Source organism: Panulirus ornatus, chromosome 18 (genome assembly GCF_036320965.1).
Source record: "Panulirus ornatus isolate Po-2019 chromosome 18, ASM3632096v1, whole genome shotgun sequence".
Classification (NCBI taxonomy): Eukaryota; Metazoa; Arthropoda; class Malacostraca; order Decapoda; family Palinuridae; genus Panulirus; species Panulirus ornatus.
The window spans coordinates 49,540,875-49,565,965 of NC_092241.1; the positions used below are offsets into that span (position 1 = coordinate 49,540,875).

The 25,091-nt window shown below is 38.4% G+C and overlaps 1 protein-coding gene across 1 annotated transcript in view; it reads right to left on the reverse strand.

Moving 5' to 3' along the window:
• Nucleotides 1-7,809: 7,809 nt before the first annotated feature.
• The window catches only part of Gprk1 (G protein-coupled receptor kinase 1), a 90,582-nt gene continuing 73,300 nt past the window's right edge, over nucleotides 7,810-25,091 (reverse strand). The window contains exons 12-16 of the mRNA XM_071672761.1: nucleotides 23,232-23,332; nucleotides 17,369-17,531; nucleotides 14,329-14,497; nucleotides 11,379-11,623; nucleotides 7,810-10,794 (exon numbers count right to left, since the gene is read on the reverse strand). Coding sequence (XP_071528862.1) covers nucleotides 10,636-10,794; nucleotides 11,379-11,623; nucleotides 14,329-14,497; nucleotides 17,369-17,531; nucleotides 23,232-23,332 — 837 coding nt within the window. The 3' untranslated portion in view covers nucleotides 7,810-10,635. The remainder of the gene's footprint in view (nucleotides 10,795-11,378; nucleotides 11,624-14,328; nucleotides 14,498-17,368; nucleotides 17,532-23,231; nucleotides 23,333-25,091) is intronic.

Below are 25,091 nucleotides of genomic sequence, written 5' to 3' on the forward strand. Positions count from 1 at the left end.
ACAAATGGTTGACAAAGAGGGTATATGTGTCAGGAGTGGAGGGAACAAGGAGAAGGGGTGACCAAATTGGAGATGGAAGAAGAAACCAGAGAAGAGTCTGTGGGGTCTGGCTGTGAACAGGTGGCAGTGGTATCGGTGCTGTACACATGACAGCTACTGGATGGATGCCAGCAAATGCAGCCTTTCTTCGTCTATTCCTGGTACTACCCCTTTAATAAGGGAAATAGTGATCAAGTATGATAAACGTGGTGAAGGGGACAAGGGGAGAAGTAATAACAAGTAGTGATGAAGTGAGGAGATGCAATGAGTATTTTGAAGGTTTGTTGAATGTGTTTGATTATTAAGTGGCGGACGTAGGGTATTTTGGTCGGGGTGGTGTGCAAAGTGATAGAGTCAGGGAGAGTGGTCTGGTTAAGAGAGAAGAGGTGGTGAAAGCTGTGCAGAAAATGAAATCTGGCAAGGCAGTAGGTTTGGATGGTATTGCAGTAGAATTTATTAAGAAAGGGGGTGACTATGTTGTTGATTGGTTGGTAAGGACATTCATTGTATGTATGGACCATGGTGAAGTGCCTGAGGATTGGTGGAATGCATGCATAGTGCCATTGAATGAAGGCAAAGGGGATAAGGTGAGTGTTCAACCTACAGAGGCATAAGTTTGTTGAGTATTCCCGGGAAATTATATGGGAGGGTACTGATTGAAAGGGTGAAGGCATGTACAGAGCATCAGACTGGGGAAGAGCAGTGTGGTTTCAGAAGTGGTAGAGGATGTGTGGATCAGGTACTTGCTTTGAAGAATGTGTGTGAGAAATACGAAGAAAAACAGATGGATTTGTATGTAACATTTACGGATCTGGAGAAGGCATATGATTGGTTGATAGAGATGCTTTGTGGAAGGCCTTAAGAGTATATGGTGTGGGAGGTAAGCTGTTAGAAGCAGTGAAATGTTTTTACCAAGGATATAAGTTATGTATGTGAGTAGGAAGAGAGGAGAGTGGTTGGTTTCCAGTGAAGGTTGGTCTGCGGCAGGGATATGTGATGTCCCCATGGTTGTTTAATTTGCTTACGGATGGGGTGGTTAGGGAGGTGAATGCAAGAGTTTTGGAGAGAGGGGCAAGTACGCAGTCTGTTGAGGATGACAGGACCTGGAAAGTAAGTCAGCTGCTGTTTGCCGATGATACAGCTCTGGTGGCTCATTCGAGTGAGAAACTGCAGAAGTTGGTGACTGAGTTTGGAAAAATGTGTGAAAGGAGAAATTTGAAAGTAAATGTGAATAAGAGCAAGGTTATTAGGTCCAGTAGGGTTGAGGGAAAAGTTAGTTGGGATGTAAGTTTGAATAGAGAAAAACTGGAGGAAGAAGTGTTTTAGATATCTGGGAGTGGACTTAGCAGCGAATGGAACCATGGAAATGGAAAAAAAGGAGTCCCAGGGTCGGGGATAGGGCGAAGGTTCTGGGAGTGATGAAGAATTTGTGGAAGGTGAGTGTTATTTCGGAGAGCAAAAATGGGTATGTCTGAAGGAACAGTAATTCCAACAATATCTTATGGTTGCAAGGCATGAGTTATAGACAGGGTCGTATGGAGGAGGATCAATGTGTTGGAAATGTTTGAGGATGGTATGTGGTGTGAGGTGGTTTGATAAAGTAATGAAAGGATGATGTGTGGAAATAAAAAGAGTGTGGTTGAGAGAGCAGAAGAGGATGTGTTGAAATGGTTTGAACATATGGAAAGAATGAGTGAGGGAAGAATGACAAAGCAGATATATGTGTCAGAGGTGATGGGAACAAGAAGTGGGACACCAAATTGGAGATGGAAGGATGGAGCGGAAAAAGATGTTGAGCAATCAGGACCTGAACATGCAGGAGGGTGAAAGGTGTGCAAGGAATGATGTTGTATACTAAGGTCAACATGCTGTCAGTGGACTAAACCAGGGCATGTGAAACATCTGGGCTAAACCATAGAAAGGTCTGTGGGGCCTGGATGTAGATAGGAAGCTGTGGTTTTGGTGCATTACACATGACAACTAGAGACTAAGTGTGAATGAATGTGGTCTTATTTGTCTGTTTTTCTGGTGCTACCTCACTGATGCAGAGGGTGGCAATGCTGTTTCCTGTCAGGAGGGGTGGCACCAGGACTGGATGAAGGCAAGTAAGTAAGCATGAATATATACATGTGCATATGTGTACATGTATGTATATGTGTATATATTGATATGAATGTGTATGTATATGTACATGTACGAGCGTGTATGTATACGAGTGGATGGGTCTTTCTTCGTCTATTTCCCGGCACTACCTCGATGATGCAAGGAATGGCGATCAAGTATGATTAAAAAAATATATACATATATATATACACACAGGAACAAACACACAGAAATACTCAACCAACTCAAAAACAACTTCCACATAGCCTTCAATCAAGAAACCAGTCTCACACCTATATCTACCCTCCTACCTTTCTACAACTACACAACTGTAAAAAACGATAAACAACAATGATGAGATGGGGACTCATAACACTTGTCCACCTAACCACACCTTTCTCCAACACCACTAAACAACTCACGCAATGACACCCAAGAAATACAATGAAAATAAAACTTCACCATATCAACTACAACATAATCAGCATTTAAATACCTCCCCCAGTTCATTCTCCACCCTCACCCAAGATACATTTCCTAACAGCTGAAACTTGCCAGCATGACCAATACATACCTTTGTGTAGATTTCAATGCTCACTATTCCACTTGGCTTAAAACACATGCCCATGACCCTTGAGATTAACTACTTATAGACCAACTACAACCAAGCAATACGACTCCCAACCCATGACCTCCAGCTGCTCACCAGCACTACAAGGACCAGCCACTCAAACAATCCCCTAACCACCTGCCTATCTAGGGAACACTCCATCCAGCCAACCAAATCAACATAAACACCAAAAAACTTACACAACCTACAGGAAAGCAGACTAGCCAGCCTCCACAGAGTACACGGAAACAAAGTTCCAAAACTTCATTGTAGATGGTTTCTCACCCCCAGATCATGCAATTGCACATTTCATTAGCATCAACCAAGCCAGCAAAAAGCACATACCACAAGGGCTCAGGAAGAAATATAACCTAAATTTCTCCCCACAAGCAGAGAAATCATCTCAGACACAACCAATAACCATCAATAGAAATCGGAAAACAAATCCAAACCTACATCTCAGACACAACCAATAACCATCAACAGAAATCGGAGAACAAATCCAAACCTAAATATCACCATCACTAACCTAATAAATGAAAGACAAATGGAAAACTGATACTTGTTCTTCAACAAAGTGAATCACAAGGCCCACTGCAACCAACTTGGGGGCACTGTAAAGAAAATCTACTATTATCACACTAGGCTACCCCCCACTCATGAAGGACTCCTGACCAATGCTAATGAAATTCCTTCTCCCAAAGAACAAATAACTTACTCATGAGAAACTACTCAAAAATCAGCCACAAACTAACCACACCCATGAAAATAAAAATTATGAAAAACCTAAATTCCGTCCAGAAACAACTGCCCACTCACTTTTCACTCCCACTGTCACAAGCAATGAAATTAAAGCTTTCAACATGCTCTGACAACATTAGACACCATGGCTTATTTCCAATCCAAGCACTTACAGATATCTTCAACAACTGGCTACAAAACAAAATCCCTGACATCTGGAAACTTGCTGACATAGTACCAATTCTAAGACTCTCAAAAGCTACCAACTTCCCCTCAGCTTACCACCTTACATAACCTCTTTCGTCTGTATCCAATCTCTGTGAAAAAAATGTCCACAATGGAATTAAAGAGATTATTCCATTCTCACCTGCTAAGCATGGCCTCAGCTACCCTTCCGCATAGCACTTGTGGCACTAGACATCAACAAAGCATTTGACACTCTCCCCTGTCAAATCTTCACACAACACTCCACAATAATAAAAGTTGTTGGTCAATTTCATAACTGGTAGTTATGCCAGTCACTCACAATGGTTTCATTTTTACAATTAAATTCTACAATAGAGTTCCCCAAGGAACATTTCTTTCTCCAACTCACTTCAATCTCTTCATTGATGACCTTATACTACCTCAGGCAAACCTCAACATGTAGGTCCTATCATATGCAGACAACCTCAATCACATCAAAACACCCACACACCACAGCAGCAACATCAAACATGCAGTACTGTATCACACAGTTGTAACAATGGAGCAGAACGTCAGTGTCTCTAAAGAAATCTTCAATTACTCTTTTAACTCCAGATAGATAGTCACCGTGAATGGACAATATCTCCCACTGAGATCCTCCCAATACAGTCCCACCTTAACATGCTTAGAATTTAATTCTATGCAATAGCACTAGACACCTCTCACCTACACCACTTAATAACAACCAATCCCAAGTAAAAAAAAAAAAAAAAAAGTGATCAGGGACTGAACTTGCAGGAGGGTGCAAGGTATGCACAGAATAGAGTGAACTGGAACAACATGGTATGCTGGGGTTGATGTGCCATCAATGAACTGAAACAGGGCATGTGAAACATATGGAGTAAACCATGGAAAGGTCTTTGGGGCCTGGAACCTGGATGTGGATAGGGAGCTGTGGTTTCGGTGCATTACACATGACAGCAAGAGAATGAGTGTGAGCAGATGTGACCTTTCTTTGTCTGTTTCCTGGTGCTACCTTGCTGATGCAGGGGGCTGCAATCAAGTGTTGGGAGATGAGAATGTACATGTTATCTTTTGTTCTTGCATTCATTCATTTGTGTTGTTTCCTGTGGGGTGAGGTGGTGTCAGGAATGGATGAAGATGAGCAAGTATGAATATGTACATATGCATAAATGTATACACATGTGTATGTGCAAGTAAATGTGTGTTTATGCGTGTATTTATGTGTATGTGAATGGATGTGTCTTTCTTCATCTGTTTCCTGGCACAACTTCACTAACGCAGGAAACAGCAATAAAGTATTGGGGGGGATGACAATGACAACTCTGCCTCACACTTGAGTAATCTCTAATCATAGATCCCACAATCCATACGAAATATATCACAGACAAAACAAACACAGACATAACCCAACAAGCACTCAAGTGCACCTGATATCTTTGAAGTTGTGGAAATTAAGCTGACCAAAGAGACAAGTTCTCATCTATTTTGTCCACGGGTGAATGGTACCGAAAAAGGAAAGAGAAGGTAAATGAGGGTGAGAACCTTTTACTTCACCCTTCCATCTCCCCTTGATTCCCCCCTTCTTCTTGTTCCCTCCACTTCTCACAATATATCCTTTATGTCAACCTCTCCTCATTCATTCTCTCCATATGACTAAACAATTACAACACATCTCTTCAGCTCTCTCAACCACACTCTTTTCATTATCACACCCTTCTATTACTTAATCAAACCATCTCAAAACACCACTTCAGCACATCCTCTTCAGTTCTCTAAACCACACTCTTTTTATTACAACACTTCTCTCTTTCCCTTCTGTTACTTACTCACTCAAACTACCTCACACCACATATTGTCCTCAAACATTTCATTTCCAACACTTCCACCCTCCTCCACAAATCCTCATGTAGAGTCCATACCTTGCATTCATACACCTTATTGGGATTACTATACCTTAAAAAATTCCCATTTTCGCTCTCCCAGATGATAACCTCTCTTTCCACATTCTTCATTGTTCCCAGAACCTTATGACACTTCTGCTTCCAAAGTTCCAATAGCTGCCAAGTCCACTTTCAGGTCTTTAAAATATTTCACTTCCTGCAATTCAAACTCACACCCCAGCTAACCTGTCCCTCTACCCTGCTAACATTGCTTTTACACACATTTACTGTCAACTTCCTCTGTACACATTCACTTTACCCATAAAGAGGTCAGTATCCTTTTTGTCCCTTTTTTTATGGTTCATAAATTGTGTCTAGAGCATGACTAAAAGGTTATGCCCTTTATTTTTCTCTTATCAAAATCATAAAAAACAAAGATATCTACTTCAGACAACTGGTAATCATACCTTACAGCTTGAATAAGATTAGAAGACCTTAAGAGAACAAAATTGAATTACTGGTTACCTCTGTTGATCATCAGATTCTGCTACTTTGAACTTAGGCTAAGAAACACCAGAAGTCTTGAGCTGAATTACCTAATGCCTTTGTAAAGTGTTTGAGGTTGTAGGTTTTTTATTGTATCACTGCTTTAATGATATGCTGTGAGAACAGACTGAGAATCATAATCCTCTACAAAATCAGCCTCAGTACAAAATAAATAAATAAAAAAAATAAAGCTAAACTGTTGCAGAATTCATATGATGAAGCCTGGAAGGCCTTTTGGGGGTCCTAAGCTGTCTCTTTTGTGGGTCCCTCTACCCTTCAAACTCTCCCTAAATCACAAGCTCTAAGGGGGTGCGGGGGCTAGCATCTGTAAAATTTTTTTAAATTTGGGTAGTCTGGTACAATATTTTCCAGCTTTCTGAAGGCCGCCGTATAATGGTTAGGAACAGCGGTAGGGGCCCTTTGTTCAGAGCAAATATGTAGGGCTAGCCCTACTTTACCACTTACAACAATTGCAAGCTCTTAACATCGTATACAGCTTAAGATTATGCAATAAGGTGCGTTTAATAAGTTTTTAATCTTGGTACCTTTTGATGCTTATAAAACAATTAAAACTTATAGGATATAACAGGTTACTGAGTTCAAAGAAGAAGCTATTGGTAAGTTCCTCTTTAAATACTTTGAAGTCTTCTCTATTAGGCTTTGATCTATATCTCTGACATCTGTTCCAATTGGAACTCCCTTAAAGGGGTGGCCATGACAGCAGAGTCTCCATAACTAAAGAACTCCAGTGCCACTTCTTAGCCTTTACAACTTCTTATGAATATTCCTTTAATCTGTAAAGTGCAATCATGCACAGCATTTTCCTTACTTTATAACTTCAACAGTACACTTTCCATAGCAGTTATGCTGAAAAAGTGAGCACTGTTATTGCCATGAAGTGACAAGGGTAAAATTCTTGATTGCACAAACCAATAACTGTTTCAAGTTAATTTGGTTCAGAAATGATGCTTAGGAAGCAGTCACCAGAAAAGAAAATTCCTCTCATAGTTGCTTTACAGTCTCATCAGGTTTGTTTTGACCACTGCCTAGACAGGTCATGGGCAAGTCTGATATTTTTTCTCAAGTACAGAAAACAAATCTGAGATGAGGAGCATCTTTAACTCCTGTTTTAGTTAAAATGTAACATGCCTCTTCTGAAAACAAACAGGAAATTTGCATCTTTAAAATAACAAAGAAAGACTAATGAAAGGACATAAAAAGAAACTTACAGAGTACAAACTTACAGTAATTTCAAAATCAGTTTAGTATCATTGAAGAACTTTTTTCAGCTGTGATGTACGTCAGTAGAGTTACATTTTCCTTTTTCCAATATACCTTAAGTTTGAATGAAATTTTTCAGGTTTTGCAAAATATATGGAAAAGGATGATCATTTTAATGTTGAATAATTATGTATATAGTGGGAAGTGTGGGGAAAACACCACACTAGGCCATTAATAGGAACACAGTTGATGAATCAAATGAGTTATAAGAACTCTTGTTCCACTAAATCACAAGAAGTTTAATCAGATTTTGGATGGAGACAGATCTGCTCAATAACAATCAAAACAACTGGAAAGGTAAAAGGTCAAATTAAGCAGCAACTTAACTGGGTAATTATTATCAGTTGTATGTGGTACTTTCTAGTAATCTGATTAATATTGATAATGAAACTACATATCTTGAAATTCTGCATTATTTATACAGTGCATAAACTAATTTCTTTATTGACCATCCACAAAATGAAAACAACACTAACTATTACTCAGTTGTAATATGCTTTAAATATGATTTATTACAACTTTTTTTTCATGTTAAACTGAACAAGTTACAATTCTTTTTTTCAACTGATCAAAAATTTTGATTATATTAACAAGAGTATTTTGAACACTTAAGATCACAAAGGTAAAAAAGCCTTTAAAATATAAACAACTGAACCTTCAATATTTAGCTGAGGAAATATCCAAATAACAGTTGTTTTCTGTTATTTGAAAATGGTTACAGAAAATAAGACTGTCTGGAATAAAAATATTGATATAAACTGGAAAAAAAATTTGAAGAAGGCCCTGCTCCATATAATACTGGATGATGGTCAGATATTTTTACAGTATAATACCTCCATGTCCAACAAAAGAGTTGAGGCAGCAGCCTGAGAGAATCCTAACTTCACTCACACTGCAGTTATCTGAGCTCACTATGACAGTACAAACTGGCACATGTAACTCAGCATCCCTGGGTAAAAACACAGGAAAGACATTTTCATTATTGCTAAACCCAGTAAGCTATGTGCATGCATGTGCCTTCTCACATGTGAATATATTAAATGAATGGTTTCCTGTGATGTTAAGTATTTCCACAATCTATGTAATTTTCCTACTCAAGTAACACCAGTTTGAAACATCTGTAGAATGCCTAAGAATCTATGAAAAATACAGTATACAAGGAAAAGAAAGCTTCACAATATGGCAGTATCTCTACATAAGAATTTCAAAAAAGATCATTAAAAAAGAGCAACACCCCTTTGATGTAAAATTACTCCCTCAATGAGACTGTCATGATGATGGAAATGATGTTAATGCTCAGGATCAGTGGATAAAAAAAAAACCAACACTTAACAACAAATAAGAGGATGATGGGAAGTATGATAATGTCCCTCATGTGATTGTAGATCCATTAAGTAGACACACGCAAGTTCTGCTATAAGGGATCACTTGGAAGGCCAGTCTCAGGCTTCCCACATTTATATTCAATCTTTTATCGGCTTCCCTCCTACTCTATCCCTCAACACAACACACTATTTCCTAAATATACATCGCAATGCAGTCACATACAACACAGCAGTATAAACTTACTTCACACACAGCTATTTATAAATAAATATTAATAAAATCATTATTTCTTTAATGTTTTCATAATTACAATGAAAATGATACAGTATTAAGGTGCATATAAGACACTTCACATGTCAAATGGGATATATAGTAGGATAGTAAAAAAAAAGTGAGGTTCTTCTGTTCCTGATTTTCACAGGATAGTGTGATGAAGAGGAAGCATTTGTGACCAATTTTCTGACAACACTTGATAGTATGCACAGTGGTCATCCCGACCACTTATACTGCACTTACATCATACTATACATCTTTCAAGATGATTGTATAAACAGGATATTACATAGTTATCACAAGGATCAAAAGGTATTTCTCTATGTAGTATAGTAAGTCTGCATTTCATAGTCACAAGCAGATGTGTTGGTGCACAAAACCCAGCAAGAATGCTTGAAGAAGGTTGTGCGAACATGTCTTGCTGCACCTCACAGGAATCTATACAAGTAGTTGTTCATGATGAAGCTGAAGAATCTTACAGGTTATCGCAACGCACGATTTAAGTCACTCTCACAGCAGCACAATTAAGTGCACACACAAGAAGGAAACACAAACAGCACAAACATGGAAATTCATTTTACCAACACCAAAGTTGACAGAGTGTCAACAAGAGAAGCTGGCAACAGGTCCACCATAGGGGTTTACTGCTCATGTTGTCACTGGCAACACATTAAATTAATCCCACATCTCATCTCACGACACACTCACTTAGTAAGACATCATCACAGTGTCAGTGTAACAGTTAATCCTAAAGATTCACTCCTATCATCTGGCACAAAAATAGAGCTGTGAACACTTAAAAAGTCCAAAGGTTAACTTGACCTCACGTATTCATCTAAGACCAAGAGGACTGAAAAGTATTTTGGGATACAGCAAGCAATAGGAGAACTGCTACATATGAATTTTTCCTTCTATTCATATCCCAGTTTTCAACCTACAAATATTCCACTGTTAATAAAGCCTGTGAATTTCAGGGAGGCATATTTTTTCAAATCATCAGTCCTTTTCTTGACAGAAAGATTTAATAACTGTTAGGCTAGCAGCATGACACTACCGAGCTATATTAACACAGCATACCCAAGAAAATAGATAGATTCCTTCTATTTCATCTTTGACTGGATGCTATTTTTCACTAATGCACTGCATTCTGTATTTTTCAATACAACTCACTTAAAAAGTATTTCTTGAGAATCTATATCACAAACTTCAGGAGGTCCTATGTAACCTGATGGAATGACTGCTTTTTCATGTTTACTATGAAGTTCTATATAGGACATGATAAATACACAGTCTAAAGATAAAAATATCCCTTTTCTTGTCCTTTGTTTCAAAGAGATTATTTTTAAATTAATCACAGTTGTGTCCACTTCCCCTGTGTATCATACAAGAAATTTCAGTATTTTACACTTCTGCATTGCATCCATTAACAATGAGACATGCTTCTTTTGCTACAACTACTTTGGTTAACAACTTATCCTTCTCTCCTGTATGTTGCCTTAACATCCTTTTTATTTATACTAAGGAGGAAGAAATCTGTTTTTACCAGAAATCTGGTTCATTGAGAATCATTGTTGGTCAAAGTGGTAACATATGGTGCACTAGGGGATTTCACCTCATCTTTCAAGATTAATTACCATTGCCATTTCTAGCCATCAATGAGGGTTTATTGTTGCCCTCTGTGCCATAAATTCTTCCAGCTTTCTTAGCCATATTACTGAGCATCTCAAGGGACATCTTATGTGCTGACCTTAAGGATATGGACCATTCCTTGAGACCAATTTCATCCTGAAAATCACAATTCTAATCAGTTAAGTAGAAACATATGTCTAATATCTAAGTATGTACCTAAAGATCAGGATTAGGTACTTGATCTTTAAAGCAATTGCCATAATGGTATTGTAGCATCATTCCCTATACAGAATTCTGACATGAAATTAAAAAACTCTTTATGAGTAACACACGAATACACTAGGGAAGAAGTGGTGTTTATATTATATTATCCACCAAAAGATGGCAATGATCCAAAACAAAATGCAAAGAAGGAACAATCAAAATAGGACATGAGGCAGAGGCACCACTTCTCAGAGACAGTAAAGCACTAATAATGGGGCTTTTCAATCACATAGATACAGACTGAGGGAATATTGATTCTCACTGCGACAAAATACAATAATATGGGCTTCGCATGAAAAGAAAAAAAATCAACCTTCTAAGTTGAAGGAGTGAAGAAAAATAATAATAATAAACAGTACAAAACATTTCTACTTTAACTTTTAACTTTCAGCATTTACATTTTAACCTCAATATAAACTTTCTCTCTAAACCAAAAGCTTATTATGCCATGAAGACAAATGAATAAGAATACCTACAGGATTTGTTAAAACAATCTTGCTGTCTTTGGTCTTAAGAACAATGCAGTTCTCTCCTTTTATTTGCACGAATTCTGAAGATACATCATCAAGCTGATCCATGAAGATGAGTTCTGGTTTGCCTGAGCTAGATTCTGAGTGAAGTTCAACACGGTTTGGGTACAGCTTTGCATATCTTGTCTGCCATGCTGATGTGAATGGTCCACCCAATTTCTTAATGTAGCCATGAATTATACAATCTGATTCTGAAAGAATCAAATTTTTCACAGACAGTTCTAAAGTGGGGAAGAAAAAAATCTAAAAGTTTAGGCAAAAAATTCTAAAAACCAAGGAAGAGACCTTGGGTTTGGATACATTAAAAAGCTATGCAATAAAGACAAATGCTTTAGGATATAAAAAGGTTTTCATGTTGTATACATGTCTAAATAATTCAAACCCTTCCAAAAAAGATACACAAAATTGCTTCAGTAAATGGGGACAGTAACAATGATATCAAACAATGCTAATAATTGCAAATACACATTGTAAAATTTACATTAAGGATGAATTCTTTGGAGATAAAATTCTTACTTTTGTATATTCTTATGAAAATGTGAAAACAACTAAAACATATGGCATAGCATTAGTTCTTTATGCTGCATACTAGACTAGTTAAATATGTTACATTCCCATTTCACTAGATCTTAAACTTTGTGTAATAATTTCCATCCATCCTTATCAAAATCTAATAAAGTGAAAAGGCAATACCTGTATATATCACTGTGAATCCCAAATACATGAACTTCTCTCAAAACATGAATTTCAAAGTATGAAAAAGACTCTGTCTTTGATAGAGTGTCTGGGGAGCCATAAAAGATACCCCAGATCCACAGGGGTTTAAAACCCTTTTAACCTTTATCTTTCTGATGGGGTTAATGCCTCTCCTTGTTCACCACATATTTAGTGATAACAGGCTTGGTCTGAGTCATACCTATCATATATCTTTTCTTTCTTTCATACTATTCGCCATTTCCCGCATTAGCGAGGTAGCGTTAAGAACAGAGGACTGGGCCTTTGAGGGAATATCCTCACCTGGCCCCCCTTCTCTGTTCCTTCTTTTGAAAAAAAAAAAAAAACGAGAGGGGAGGATTTCCAGCCACCCGCTCCCTCCCCTTTTAGTCGCCTTCTACGACACGCAGGGAATACGTGGGAAGTATTCTTTCTCCCCTATCCCCAGGGATAATCTATCATATATATATATATATATATATATATATATATATATATATATATATATATAGGTAGGGTTGAGGGTCAAGTCAATTGGGAGGTGAGTTTAAATGGAGAAAAACTGGAGGAAGTGAAGTGTTTTAGATATCTGGGAGTGGATCTGTCAGCGGATGGAACCATGGAAGCGGAAGTGGATCATAGGGTGGGGGAGGGGGCGAAAATTTTGGGAGCCTTGAAAAATGTGTGGAAGTCGAGAACATTATCTCGGAAAGCAAAAATGGGTATGTTTGAAGGAATAGTGGTTCCAACAATGTTGTATGGTTGCGAGGCGTGGGCTATGGATAGAGTTGTGCGCAGGAGGATGGATGTGCTGGAAATGAGATGTTTGAGGACAATGTGTGGTGTGAGGTGGTTTGATCGAGTAAGTAACGTAAGGGTAAGAGAGATGTGTGGAAATAAAAAGAGCGTGGTTGAGAGAGCAGAAGAGGGTGTTTTGAAATGGTTTGGGCACATGGAGAGAATGAGTGAGGAAAGATTGACCAAGAGGATATATGTGTCGGAGGTGGAGGGAACGAGGAGAAGAGGGAGACCAAATTGGAGGTGGAAAGATGGAGTGAAAAGGATTTTGTGTGATCGGGGCCTGAACATGCAGGAGGGTGAAAGGAGGGCAAGGAATAGAGTGAATTGGAGCGATGTGGTATACAGGGGTTGACGTGCTGTCAGTGGATTGAATCAAGGCATGTGAAGCGTCCGGGGTAAACCATGGAAAGCTGTGTAGGTATGTATATTTGCGTGTGTGGACGTGTGTATGTACATGTGTATGGGGGGGGTTGGGCCATTTCTTTCGTCTGTTTCCTTGTGCTACCTCGCAACCGCGGGAGACAGCGACGAGGTAAAAAAAAAAAAAAAAAAATATATATATATATAGAGAGAGAGAGAGAGAGAGAGAGAGAGAGAGAGAGAGAGAGAGAGAGAGAGAAATAATATGAAGGTGCCTGAGTGGTATCTGCACTAGATATCCATTTGAATGTACCACATTTTGTGAGTTTAAAAGGGGTCATGAGTGGAAGCTTCCCTGGTGCAAATTCAATGAAGGGCTGTTGACAAGTTCAGAGAATCAATACCTTTTTTTTCTTTTACTTTTTTCCTTTAAGGAGACCCAATCAGTGAGTGAGTGAATGGATAATAATGTGAAGTGTACAAGTGTGGTATGTTAAGTGTAAAAAAAAGTGCAGCTTGCCAATGGGGAGTAAACTTTTTTAAGATATGATCTCCTGCCCAGGGTTTGACTTTAGTTTATTGCTAAATCTTATTTAAGGCTGCAAGTGATGCAATGAAGTATGCCTATCAAGCCTTTCCAAATGTCTCCTCCAATCCTGCCACATGAACAGATAAAGGCAGAGCTGAACATTTCCCAGTGCTTAAAAAAAAAAGAAAAAAAAATACATCTTCAGTGTATGGTCATATTCAAAAAAGTTTGTTTCCTGCTTTGGAGGGGGTCTTGTAATTGCATAATGACTAGAGGTTAATCTGTTCATGGATGTCACAAAAAGCTTGTGGGATTATATGGAGGAACAGTGGGTTATCTGAATGCTTCGGTAAGCTTTTTACTTATCAGAAAAATTTTCCTTTGATCTTACAAAATGAAAGTACCAAAACAACCTAACATGGTGGAGATTATGGCACTGGGAAAGGCCATTCTTTCAAAGATAAATACTTGTCATTGAGAATATTTTCTTACCTTTTTCATCTGTATCAAACTTGAACTTGTGTTTTGCTCGTCTCTTTTGTTCAAGTTTATCTGCTTCCAGATTTACAGTATCAAATACTGTTTCTGCAACTTCTGTCTGCCATCTTTCACTGATTACTAATGGGAAGTTTTTGTACAGCTCTTGGTCTGCTTCAGTTAACTGTCATAAAATCATAAAGGAAAGGAATTAATGAATCTAAATAAATAAAGCTAAGAAATATTGATTAGTACTCGTGGAAGTATGGGCAGCACATTCTTCCAAATCAAAATGCAATACATAATAAGATACCACAAATATAATATAATCTTCACAGAAGATATTTTGAAAAACTACAAAGTCTAAGGACATTATCCCATAAAAAATAATTTCTCAGCACTGTTACAAAATGTACTGTCATAATTTACTTTTCTGTGTCTTAATAGAAACTAATGAAATGGTCTTGTCATGGGAACATAAAAATGTTACAAGATATAAGGCAAGAGTTTATATACTCAAAATTCATGTTCCTCGCAATTCCTGCCATCAAATGTGTCAACCTAATATTCTTTCATAATGTTACAACAAACTACTTCTACCTAATACTTCCAAGTGATGCTCCTACCTAATGTTTCTATCTAAAGCTTCTGTCTAATGTTTCTACCAACTACTTCCATCTATTGGTCCTACCATTTTGCCAAAAGGCAGTGCTACCACAAGAAAATCTAGCGTTGCAAAGAATGAGTTATGTGAGTTTGGTGTTGACAACTGTTATTTGTGACAAAGAGAGATTATATGCTTGTGGACACAACACCAGCAGTCAATATGTGGGTGAAGCAGATAGAAGAGACAGTTAACTGGTTCACAGGAGTAGAACTTGACAACCATCAAAAAACTGGGTCACTGTGAAGGCATCACTAACCCTTCCAATACCCGGGTGGGTATCATCAGAAATATATCTCCCTGGTCGATGGCTACCTACCAATTACCATCTATGTACTCATTCTCTCCATATGTCTAATCCATTTTGCACAAGCTCTTCACCTCTCTCAAACACACTCCTTATTACCACACCTCTCTCTTACTCTTTATTGTTCTATGTGGTTATGTCTAGATCTTGGGTGTTATGTGTGTTTATACCACTGAACATAACTTCTAGGGGTCATTCTCCACCATGTAGAATAATTCAGAAAATGCCATTAATGGTGGCTTTTCTCACTGAAAATCATGGTAAATTCAGAGAAACTAAGAAAACTTCATCAACTTCCTAAGCTGACAAGATTTACCTTACCTTTTTTTTACTTTATCTGAAAATCATTTATTTGCTATCGTTTCATGTTTATATCATTTTTTTTTTTTAGGATGCTAAAAGAGTCTACATCTACATTTGGGGGGCTACTTGAGTTTGCTTCATAGTGGCATACACAATAATTTCTGAGGAACACTCTTTACTATGTTAAAGGATGCAGCAAGTGCCATCAAAGTTGGTATATTTCAACCATAAAATCAAAAATCAAGGTAAATCTTTGCTGCTAGGGAAAATTAGCCAAGGTTTTCATAGGTTTTGTTGATTCCTAGATGAGTTTCACCTACTTTCACATTAGTCAACACTACATTTTCAATGGTCTTCACTATCATCTCATTCGGGTAAGAATACATAATATCCTTAAATCTGATACATGCCCCTCTGAACCAATTCACTAAGAACAAGAAATGGGCTTATACAAATTTCTTCCAAATCTACAAGTTATTTTTGTACTGCTCCTAAACTACATATCCACAGAAAAGACTACTATTCTATAGTATATCTGTGTACAGCTAAATGGTGATACAAATCTTGAAAGGCCAAGTTTTTCATGGCAGGACATACTGAGAGACTAACTAAAGGTATGAAAAATATACTGTACTGACAGGCAGACATAACAAAATGAATGATGAAGAATATGAGTAAGAAACCCAGCTTAAGACACAGAACAGTAAATATATGTACACAAATATCTAACAATGTTATGCTCTTGAAAAGAATGAAAAAGAACAGCAATAGACTAACTGGTCTCTGTCACCTTTAACATAACAGTAAGAGAAAATTCTGCCTTCCCTTCAATTGGTGGTTATGTTCTTTAGGTACACCTGTAAAATGGCAAGCTACACACTCTCAGACTATTCTATCCTTCAGAAACTGCTACTCTCCCATTTCACCATCTTCTTGCACTTTTCCCTACTTCTTCCATGACCCTTCAACATTTCCTAATATTTGTGCTGCTTTTTTGTGTTTACTTTCTGAAGCAATGCTAATTCTTTTTCAAATTCATATTCTAAAATACACATGAGTACAACCTGCTTCACACATGAGATAGCTTACCTAAAGTGCAGATATCTTCAACAAACATTTTCTATATTGCTGCTAGGTCTCTAAACTTAAAAGTGTACAGATGGGCAAAAATAAAAAATATTTTGGGATGATTCTGTATGTCCTACTCTACTGTGAGTTAAAAAAAATGTATAAACTAGAATTAAGTTCATCCAAAGGGCTGATTATCTGACTAACTCTCACTAGCACCAGGCATATAATATCCATATTCTAATAAAGTCTGCTACATTACACTACTGTCCCTCAAACATAAAAAATCTTCAGCGTGGATTGATAACACTTGGGACACTTAATTCTATAATTCAAATGGTGTTCACTTGACTGTAACTGATCAGTAAAGTTCCTAAACCTTATTACAGGGCTGAAATGATGGTCCTTCAAGGTCAATGGATTGGCTAAAGGGGGTTTCCCTGTACTTATCATATCTAGTTATACTATACTATTATATCATCATGCATTTCAAGGACATCCTGATTATCTGAAGAAAAAAAAGTCTGAAAGTACTCTGGAACATACCAATCTGTATAAAAGGATTTCTGGTGACTATGATAAAGACTCTGGCAATGTGAACATAAATCTGCTACTTTCATAAAAACAAAAAAACAAAAATTGGAACGATTTGAATAACATTTAACAATCCAAAAGAGATTGAAAACAACTCTCACAAAGCCTGCTCTCCATACTTTAATGCCTTTAGTGTCCTCTTCATCAAATGATCCTATATCAAACGCATCAGCAGCATTAACCTCTCCTCGAGGAGGAATGAGAGGAGGCTGGTACTTCTGGAGGTAAACTTGTTGCCAATCGAGACCACCAAAGAATGGATGCTCCTTGACCTCATCAGCCCTAGAGGGAAACATATAAATACAAAATAGTATGCATACTTTGAAAAAATGATACATACCTTTATGTTTACTATGAAACTTTGGACCATACATTCTAATGTTACATTCAAATACTTAAACATTAAATTAACTTGAACACAGAAAAGTTAAGATGTTTCCTGTTCACTTTCAAATAACTAAAAAACACCTGTAAACTGGGTATAAATCAAGCAAATGCAAAGAAAAATATGAACTTGCTGAACACATACTGCAAATAACAGATAAAATTCAGGGATGTCACCTTAGCTGAAACTACTGTATTTCAACTTAATCTTGAAACATGTCTCCTCATGATAAAGAAAAGTGCTTAGTGTTGCATGGCTTGTTACAGATTAGAAAATTAGAGCATAAAGAACCAAGTGTAATATCTGAAAAAAAAACAAACAAACAAATACTGCATGCAGTTTTGTGGAAGTAAAGTATGGTACTACACCAGCTGAAAAATCATAATATGAGTCTTACAGATTAAATGCCACAGACTCACAATGTTCAAGTACCAAAAATGTCTCTCAAGCCCTGTATCCCACAACCCCCTTTTACTATATGAATGACCAAGAGTGAAAGAATAAACAAAAAAAATGTGAGTCATAAGTTTAAACATCTAGTGCCAAAGGAATATGACAAAAGTTCAAAAGCCTATTTAGAAAACAATGAAAAAGCAGGGAGGGAAGGAAATGACAATTACCAAAGATATGAAGATAGAATGGATTTGTATGTAGCATTTATGGATCTGGAGAAGGCATATGATAGAGTTGATAGAGATGCTCTGTGGAAGGTATTAAGAATATATGGTGTGGGAGGAAAGTTGTTAGAAGCAGTGAAAAGTTTTTATCGAGGATGTAAGGCATGTGTACGTGTAGGAAGAGATGAAAGTGATTGGTTCTCAGTGAATGTAGGTTTGCGGCAGGGGTGTGTGATGTCTCCATGGTTGTTTAATTTGTTTATGGATGGGGTTGTTAGGGAGGTAAATGCAAGAGTTTTGGAAAGAGGGGCAAGTATGAAGTCTGTTGGGGATGAGAGAGCTTGGGAAGTGAGTCAGTTGTTGTTCGCTGATGATACAGCGCTGGTGGCTGATTCATGTGAGAAACTGCAGAAGCTGGTGACTGAGTTTGGAAAAGTGTGTGGAAGAAGAAAGTTAAGAGTAAATGTGAATAAGAGCAAGGTTATTAGGTACAGTAGGGTTGAGGGTCAAGTCAATTGGGAGGTGAGTTTGAATGGAGAAAAACTGGAGGAAGTGAAGTGTTTTAGATATCTGGGAGTGGATCTGGCAGCGGATGGAACCATGGAAGCGGAAGTGGATCATAGGGTGGGGGAGGGGGCGAAAATCCTGGGGGCCTTGAAGAATGTGTGGAAGTCGAGAACATTATCTCGGAAAGCAAAAATGGGTATGTTTGAAGGAATAGTGGTTCCAACAATGTTGTATGGTTGCGAGGCGTGGGCTATGGATAGAGTTGTGCGCAGGAGGATGGATGTGCTGGAAATGAGATGTTTGAGGACAATGTGTGGTGTGAGGTGGTTTGATCGAGTGAGTAACGTAAGGGTAAGAGAGATGTGTGGAAATAAAAAGAGCGTGGTTGAGAGAGCAGAAGAGGGTGTTTTGAAGTGGTCTGGGCACATGGAGAGGATGAGTGAGGAAAGATTGACCAAGAGGATATATGTGTCGGAGGTGGAGGGAACAAGGAGAAGAGGGAGACCAAATTGGAGGTGGAAAGATGGAGTGAAAAAGATTTTGTGTGATCGGGGCCTGAACATGCAGGAGGGTGAAAGGAGGGCAAGGAATAGAGTGAATTGGAGCGATGTGGTATTCCGGGGTTGACGTGCTGTCAGTGGATTGAAGCAAGGCATGTGAAGCATCTGGGGTAAACCATGGAAAGCTGTGTAGGTATGTATATTTGCGTGTGTGGACGTATGTATATACATGTGTATGGGGGGGGGGTTGGGCCATTTCTTTCGTCTGTTTCCTTGCGCTACCTCGCAAACGCGGGAGACAGCGACAAAGTATAATAAATAAATAAATATAAATGAAGATAGAAAGTTGTACGATGACAAAGTTGCTTGTGAAAGAGAAAAGAGAGATGTATGGCTCCATACTTACAGGAAAGGAATGTGAGTGAGTGGGAGATGCATGAACAAGTGGCTGGTGATAAAGAGGAAGGTGAAGTAGCTGAAAAAGAGGCAACTGAGAGCTGGGTTAATGAATATCAGCAAAGTGAGAGACATGGCAAGTAGTGTTGAAAAACCGGAAGAGAAACCGAAGGACTTTTATGTGGGATTTATGGATCTGAAGAAAGAATATACTGAGGCTGATAAAAATATTCAAGGGAAGGTGTTACAATTATACATTTTGGGAGGAAGCAGTAAGGAGTTTATTGAGAGAGTACAGCATGTGTGCAAGTAGTTATAGAGGGAGGTGAGCAGTTCAAGTTGAAGTTGAGTCCACAGCAGGGTGTGTGATGTCACCAAGGTTGATTAATGTGTTTATGGATGAGGTGGTGAGAAAAGAATATAAAGGTCTTGAAAAATGGAACAGCTGGGATGGGGAGGCCTGGGAGGTCAGTCAGTTGTTGTATTATTTATTATATCTATATGTGCATCAGGAACAAAGCAGTACTACTTCCAGTAGCAGGGAAATATGCTCTCCTCTGGACTGAAAAGTTCTTTGATGAGACTTTACTCCCAGTGATACAACCTTGTCAAAGATGACTTTTCATCTGCAGTGTAACCTTGTGCAGGTGGAGTCTGGTAACGCTCAGTTGTTGTCTGTCATGATACACTGTTAGTGGCAGATTCAAGTGAGAAACTGAAGAAGCTGGTATTTCAGTCTAGAAGAATGTGTGAGAGGAGAAACTTGAGAGTAAATGTGAATGAAAGTAAGGTCATTTGAAGTATGAATCTCATTTGTGAGAACATGGAGGAAGTGGAGTGTTTTTCATATCTAGGACCACAGGAGCTGAAGTAGGCCAAAGAGTGGGTTGGTGGGTGGGTGGGAGAGTTGGGGTGGGGAGGGAAGGTTCTGGTCTCACTGAGGAATGTGTGGAAAGAGTTATTGTCTTTAAACCATTCAGTGTGACCTGATTTAGATATAAAGATACCCATAGGTGTAGGGGATGTGAACAAATCAAAGGGCTAATAATTTCATATTTTGACTTTGGAAATTGGTAGAGTTCTTATTCCGAAGTGAAAATATATATTCTCTAACTGCAATGTGTCTGGTCATCATCCCTGAAAGATTTTGTGGAGTCATGTGTGGTTGCCCTTGACACATAAAAGCTTCTGACTGGATGTGGCATCAGGATCTCACCTCTTAGCTCCCCTCCCTCACTGCTCCTTCATGTCTAGCTTCCTCTCTGGCCGATCTATCTCTGTGGCTGTTGATGGATCAGCCTCCCCCTTTCTCCATCAACAACAGTGTCCCTCAAGGTTCTGTTCTGTCCCCTACACTTTTTCTCATCTTTTCAACAATTTCCTCTCTTTCACAAATAATTAAATACACTCATATGATGACAAGTCAACACTGCATTCATCCACATACTTCAATTCTGCTCCTTTTTCTTTCACTTGATCTACATCTCATCTTGACACAGCTTCCTCAATAAAGCCAGACTTGGGCAGCGTATCTCAGTGGGTTAGAAGAATTCTAGTTAAGTTTAATGGCTTCGAGACCCAGTTTCTACCCATCTCTCTATCGAAAGCTCCTCACAACTCTTGTCTCTCCTTTGATGGTTCCGTAATTCCACCTCTTGACTCAATTAACATAAATGGTATTACTGTAACAATCATTCCTTCTTGGAAACTCCATATTACAGGAATAGCTAAGTCTGCCTCTAGGAAACTGGTTCGCCTGTTTAGATGTCAAAACTTCTTTTCTTTTGAACAGTTGCACTCTTTATACAAAGGACTGGTTTGTACTTATATGGAGAACTGTTCTCACTTCTAGGGTTGTTCTAACTCTGCATTCTCACCTGAGAGAGTTGAGTCTAAAGCGGACTGACTTATAAACTCTCCCAGGCTAACTTCAAAACTTGACCCACTTGCCCTGCGCCACAATGTTGATTCACTTTCTCCTTTCACAGGTATTACTATTAGATTTTGCTCATGAGTGCTAGATGCTTGTGTGCCCCACTACTAGCTAGACCTCGCAATACTTGGCAAGCTGCTGCATCTCATGATTACTGTGTGGCGAGTGGCAACTCAAGGGTGGGCTATTTTGACAACTGTGTCTCTCACTACAACTTAATACTTTGGAACTCTGCAACTTTTCATGTTTTTTCCAATAATCATGACCTGGAAAATGACTGAACAATCAAACCACCTCACACCATATATTGTCCTTAAACATTAAATTTTCTTCTAATCCTATCATATTTCTCCATCTGTTGTCATTAGCAGAGTAGCTTAACTGACAATAATTTGTTTTATTTTTCTGCCATTTTCAAATATAGTTAACATCAACATAATTGAGGCTAATAACATTCCTTGTGGCACTACAGAAAGAACATCTGCTACAGACATGGCTTCATATACTACACTCTGATCTAATTTCCTAACTTACCCCCAATGTTTTGTTTCTCTACTATTAACTAAAATCCTGTTGTTGTCCAATGTTCTTTTCTTGTGGTAAAGTTTTACACTGAGTTAAAAACTTGGTTGGTAAAATTTTTTCTGGTACAAATTCAATATGGCCTTCATTTATATTGTTGTTAATCAAATGTTCTACTATGTGTCCATGTATCATTCTTTTGACGACCTTCATTATTATGTGTGATGTCTAGCTAACTGGCTTATACTACTTTGGTAATATCTTATTTCTTCCTTTGTTTATCATTATTATACATGCTGTTTTGTTTTACTCCAGCAGACTTTGCCTCATCACTAGTATCATTAGTTTGGCTACTGTTCTTATGTCTTTTTAAGGCAGAAGGTTGCAATTCTATCCACTGCCAGAGCTTTCTCTTTAAGCTGACCATCTCTGCGTAAATAAATTTCTGATATCTCAATATTCATGATTGCACATTGACATACACTGGACATAAAATCATGCGACAATATCCTCCCCCTCCAATCTAAGTCACTTCATAACTACCCATCACCTTCCATGCAGGAATATAAACTCATCCCAGCCCTATAGTTCAGCCATATATGTTAATATATCCCACCCAGCAAACACCACCTCAACAAGACATTCACACCAAAACACCCTAACAAACATTCAAACAACCATCCCCTAACTCTTGAACCCCAACCCACCAGACACAAAAAACATCTAAAACCTCCTTCTTTAAAAAATGTCATATATGCAAGCTTATGGTCTAGGCATCACCCATCTTTTCAGCAAGACAAACACTGACTCAACATATCTGAGAGCCCCTAATGCCCAATATAAAACTTCCAAACTGAAAACACCTAATGTCCACATCTCAACAACGCTGTGCTCACCTGCATATATGAACATACAAAATTGCCCTGCATCATGACCTGTGGTCCTAACCAGTGGAAATAGTTGTCTTACTGAGCCCTGCAGGAGCCAAATAAAAGAGATCCTGGGATTGCAAGATACATAAGATTCAATAGTAACTACCAGGTAGACTTCCTAAGAAAACCCAAGATTTTTTTAAGTACAAAATCAATCCACCATAAATGCCTGTAGTAAAAGTTATCTTACCCCCTGCCTCTGCAGCCCAATCTTTTGTCGACATCTCTGTGTAGTAAACCTTCTAAGAGACTCCGAAGCTCTTGCGTGAATGTATCAGGAAGCTCAACATTCTGTAAAGACAGGAAATGCTGTTACCAACACAAAAAAAGGCACAGACTTCATTTACATTCAGTCTTTTATTCCTAGACAATAAAATAATGTCAGTGTGTCTATCTATCTAACCATATCTTTGATACCCACTCCCTTCGGGGACTCCCTCAAGGGAGTGGCCACAGAAAAAGTCAGTCTCTATGACTGATGAACTCATACCACTTCTTAGCCTTGTGTCTTACCCTTAACAGAGCACTGGCAGAGGGCAAATTTAATGTAGTGTTTCCAGAGGCTCCTATCTAATGTTCATTAGGTAAAATTAGTCATATTTCTATTTCTAATTAATGTGTTTACATAATGTTCCAATCTAAATCTACCAAGTGATCCTGCCTAATGTTCCTACCAACCACTCCCACCTAATATTTCTAACTAATGCTCCTGCATAATGTTTCTACCTACTATTACTGCTTATTGCTCCTACCATTTTGCCACTGGTGAGTCAGAAGTACAAAAAATAAACAGTGTCTTAAAAGTTAACAAAAAAGTTTTTCTTTAAGACTACAATAATTGACAAAAGTCTTCATGAAGAACATGCCTTAAAAGTGATGAAAAAAAGTAAAATTGTAATGGAAGAGTTTTTGAGAAGGTAGAAAACTTTTCGTTTTTTATTTCAATTTTTCTTATTCAAGCAGCCAACAACCAGGGAGGTGTATTAATAGTACTACCTGCCTGGGTATTGGGAGAGCTAGTGATGCCTGTGCAATGAGCCAACACTTCAGTAGCTGACAAGCTGGCACTCCTCTGACCCAAACAGCTGTCTCTTCTTTCTGCCTCTACCACACTAACTCACACAACTCATTCTTAGTAACTCCATATTTTCCTGCTGTGAGCACTATGAGGTAGTGCTGCTGTCTCGCAAAATGTTAGGAGTAGGCGTCATAGATACAGACAGACAGATAGAAGTAGTAGGTAGGAATATTTAGGCTGGAGCATTACGTAGAAGCAGTAGGGAGGAACACTGCAAACACTGCACTAGAGTTACTGTCTGCATGTGCCCCATTAAAGGTTAGGGACTAAAGGCTTAGAAGTGACACTGGTTTTCATTAGCTATGGTGACTCTATAGCTGTGACCACCCCCTTGAGGGAGCTCCAGTTGGGAACAGGCAACAAAGATATAGATGGATAGACAGAACAGTTCATGAGTATCAAAAAAAACACCTGGTTTAAAATAGGGGAAAAAAAGTGGAAACAGAAGGAGTTAAGCGGGGAGTGTTCATCCTCCTCAAAGGCTCAGATTGGGGTGTCTGAATGTATGTGGATGTAACCAAGATAAGAAGAAAGGAGAGATATGTAGTATGTTTGAGGAAAAAAATCTGGATGTTCTGGCTCTTAGTGAAATGAAGCTCAAGGGTAAAGGGGAAGAATGGTTTGGAAAAGTCTTGGGAGCAAAGTTAGGGGTTGGTGAGAGGATAAGAGCTAAGGAAGGAGTAGCACTAATCCACAAGCAGAGTTGAGGGAGAGTGTGATCGAGTGTAAGAAATTAAATTCTAGATTGATGTAGGTAAAACTGAAAGTGGATGGAGAGAGATGGGTGACTATTGGTGCTAATGCACCTGGTCATAAGAAAAAAGATCATGAGAGGGAAGTGTTCTGGGAGCAGATGAGGAAGTGTGTTAGCAGCTTTAGTACATGGGATTGGGTGTTAGTGATGGGTGATTTAAATATGAAAGTAAGTAATGTGGCAGTTGAGTGTATAATTGGTGTACATGGGGTATTCAG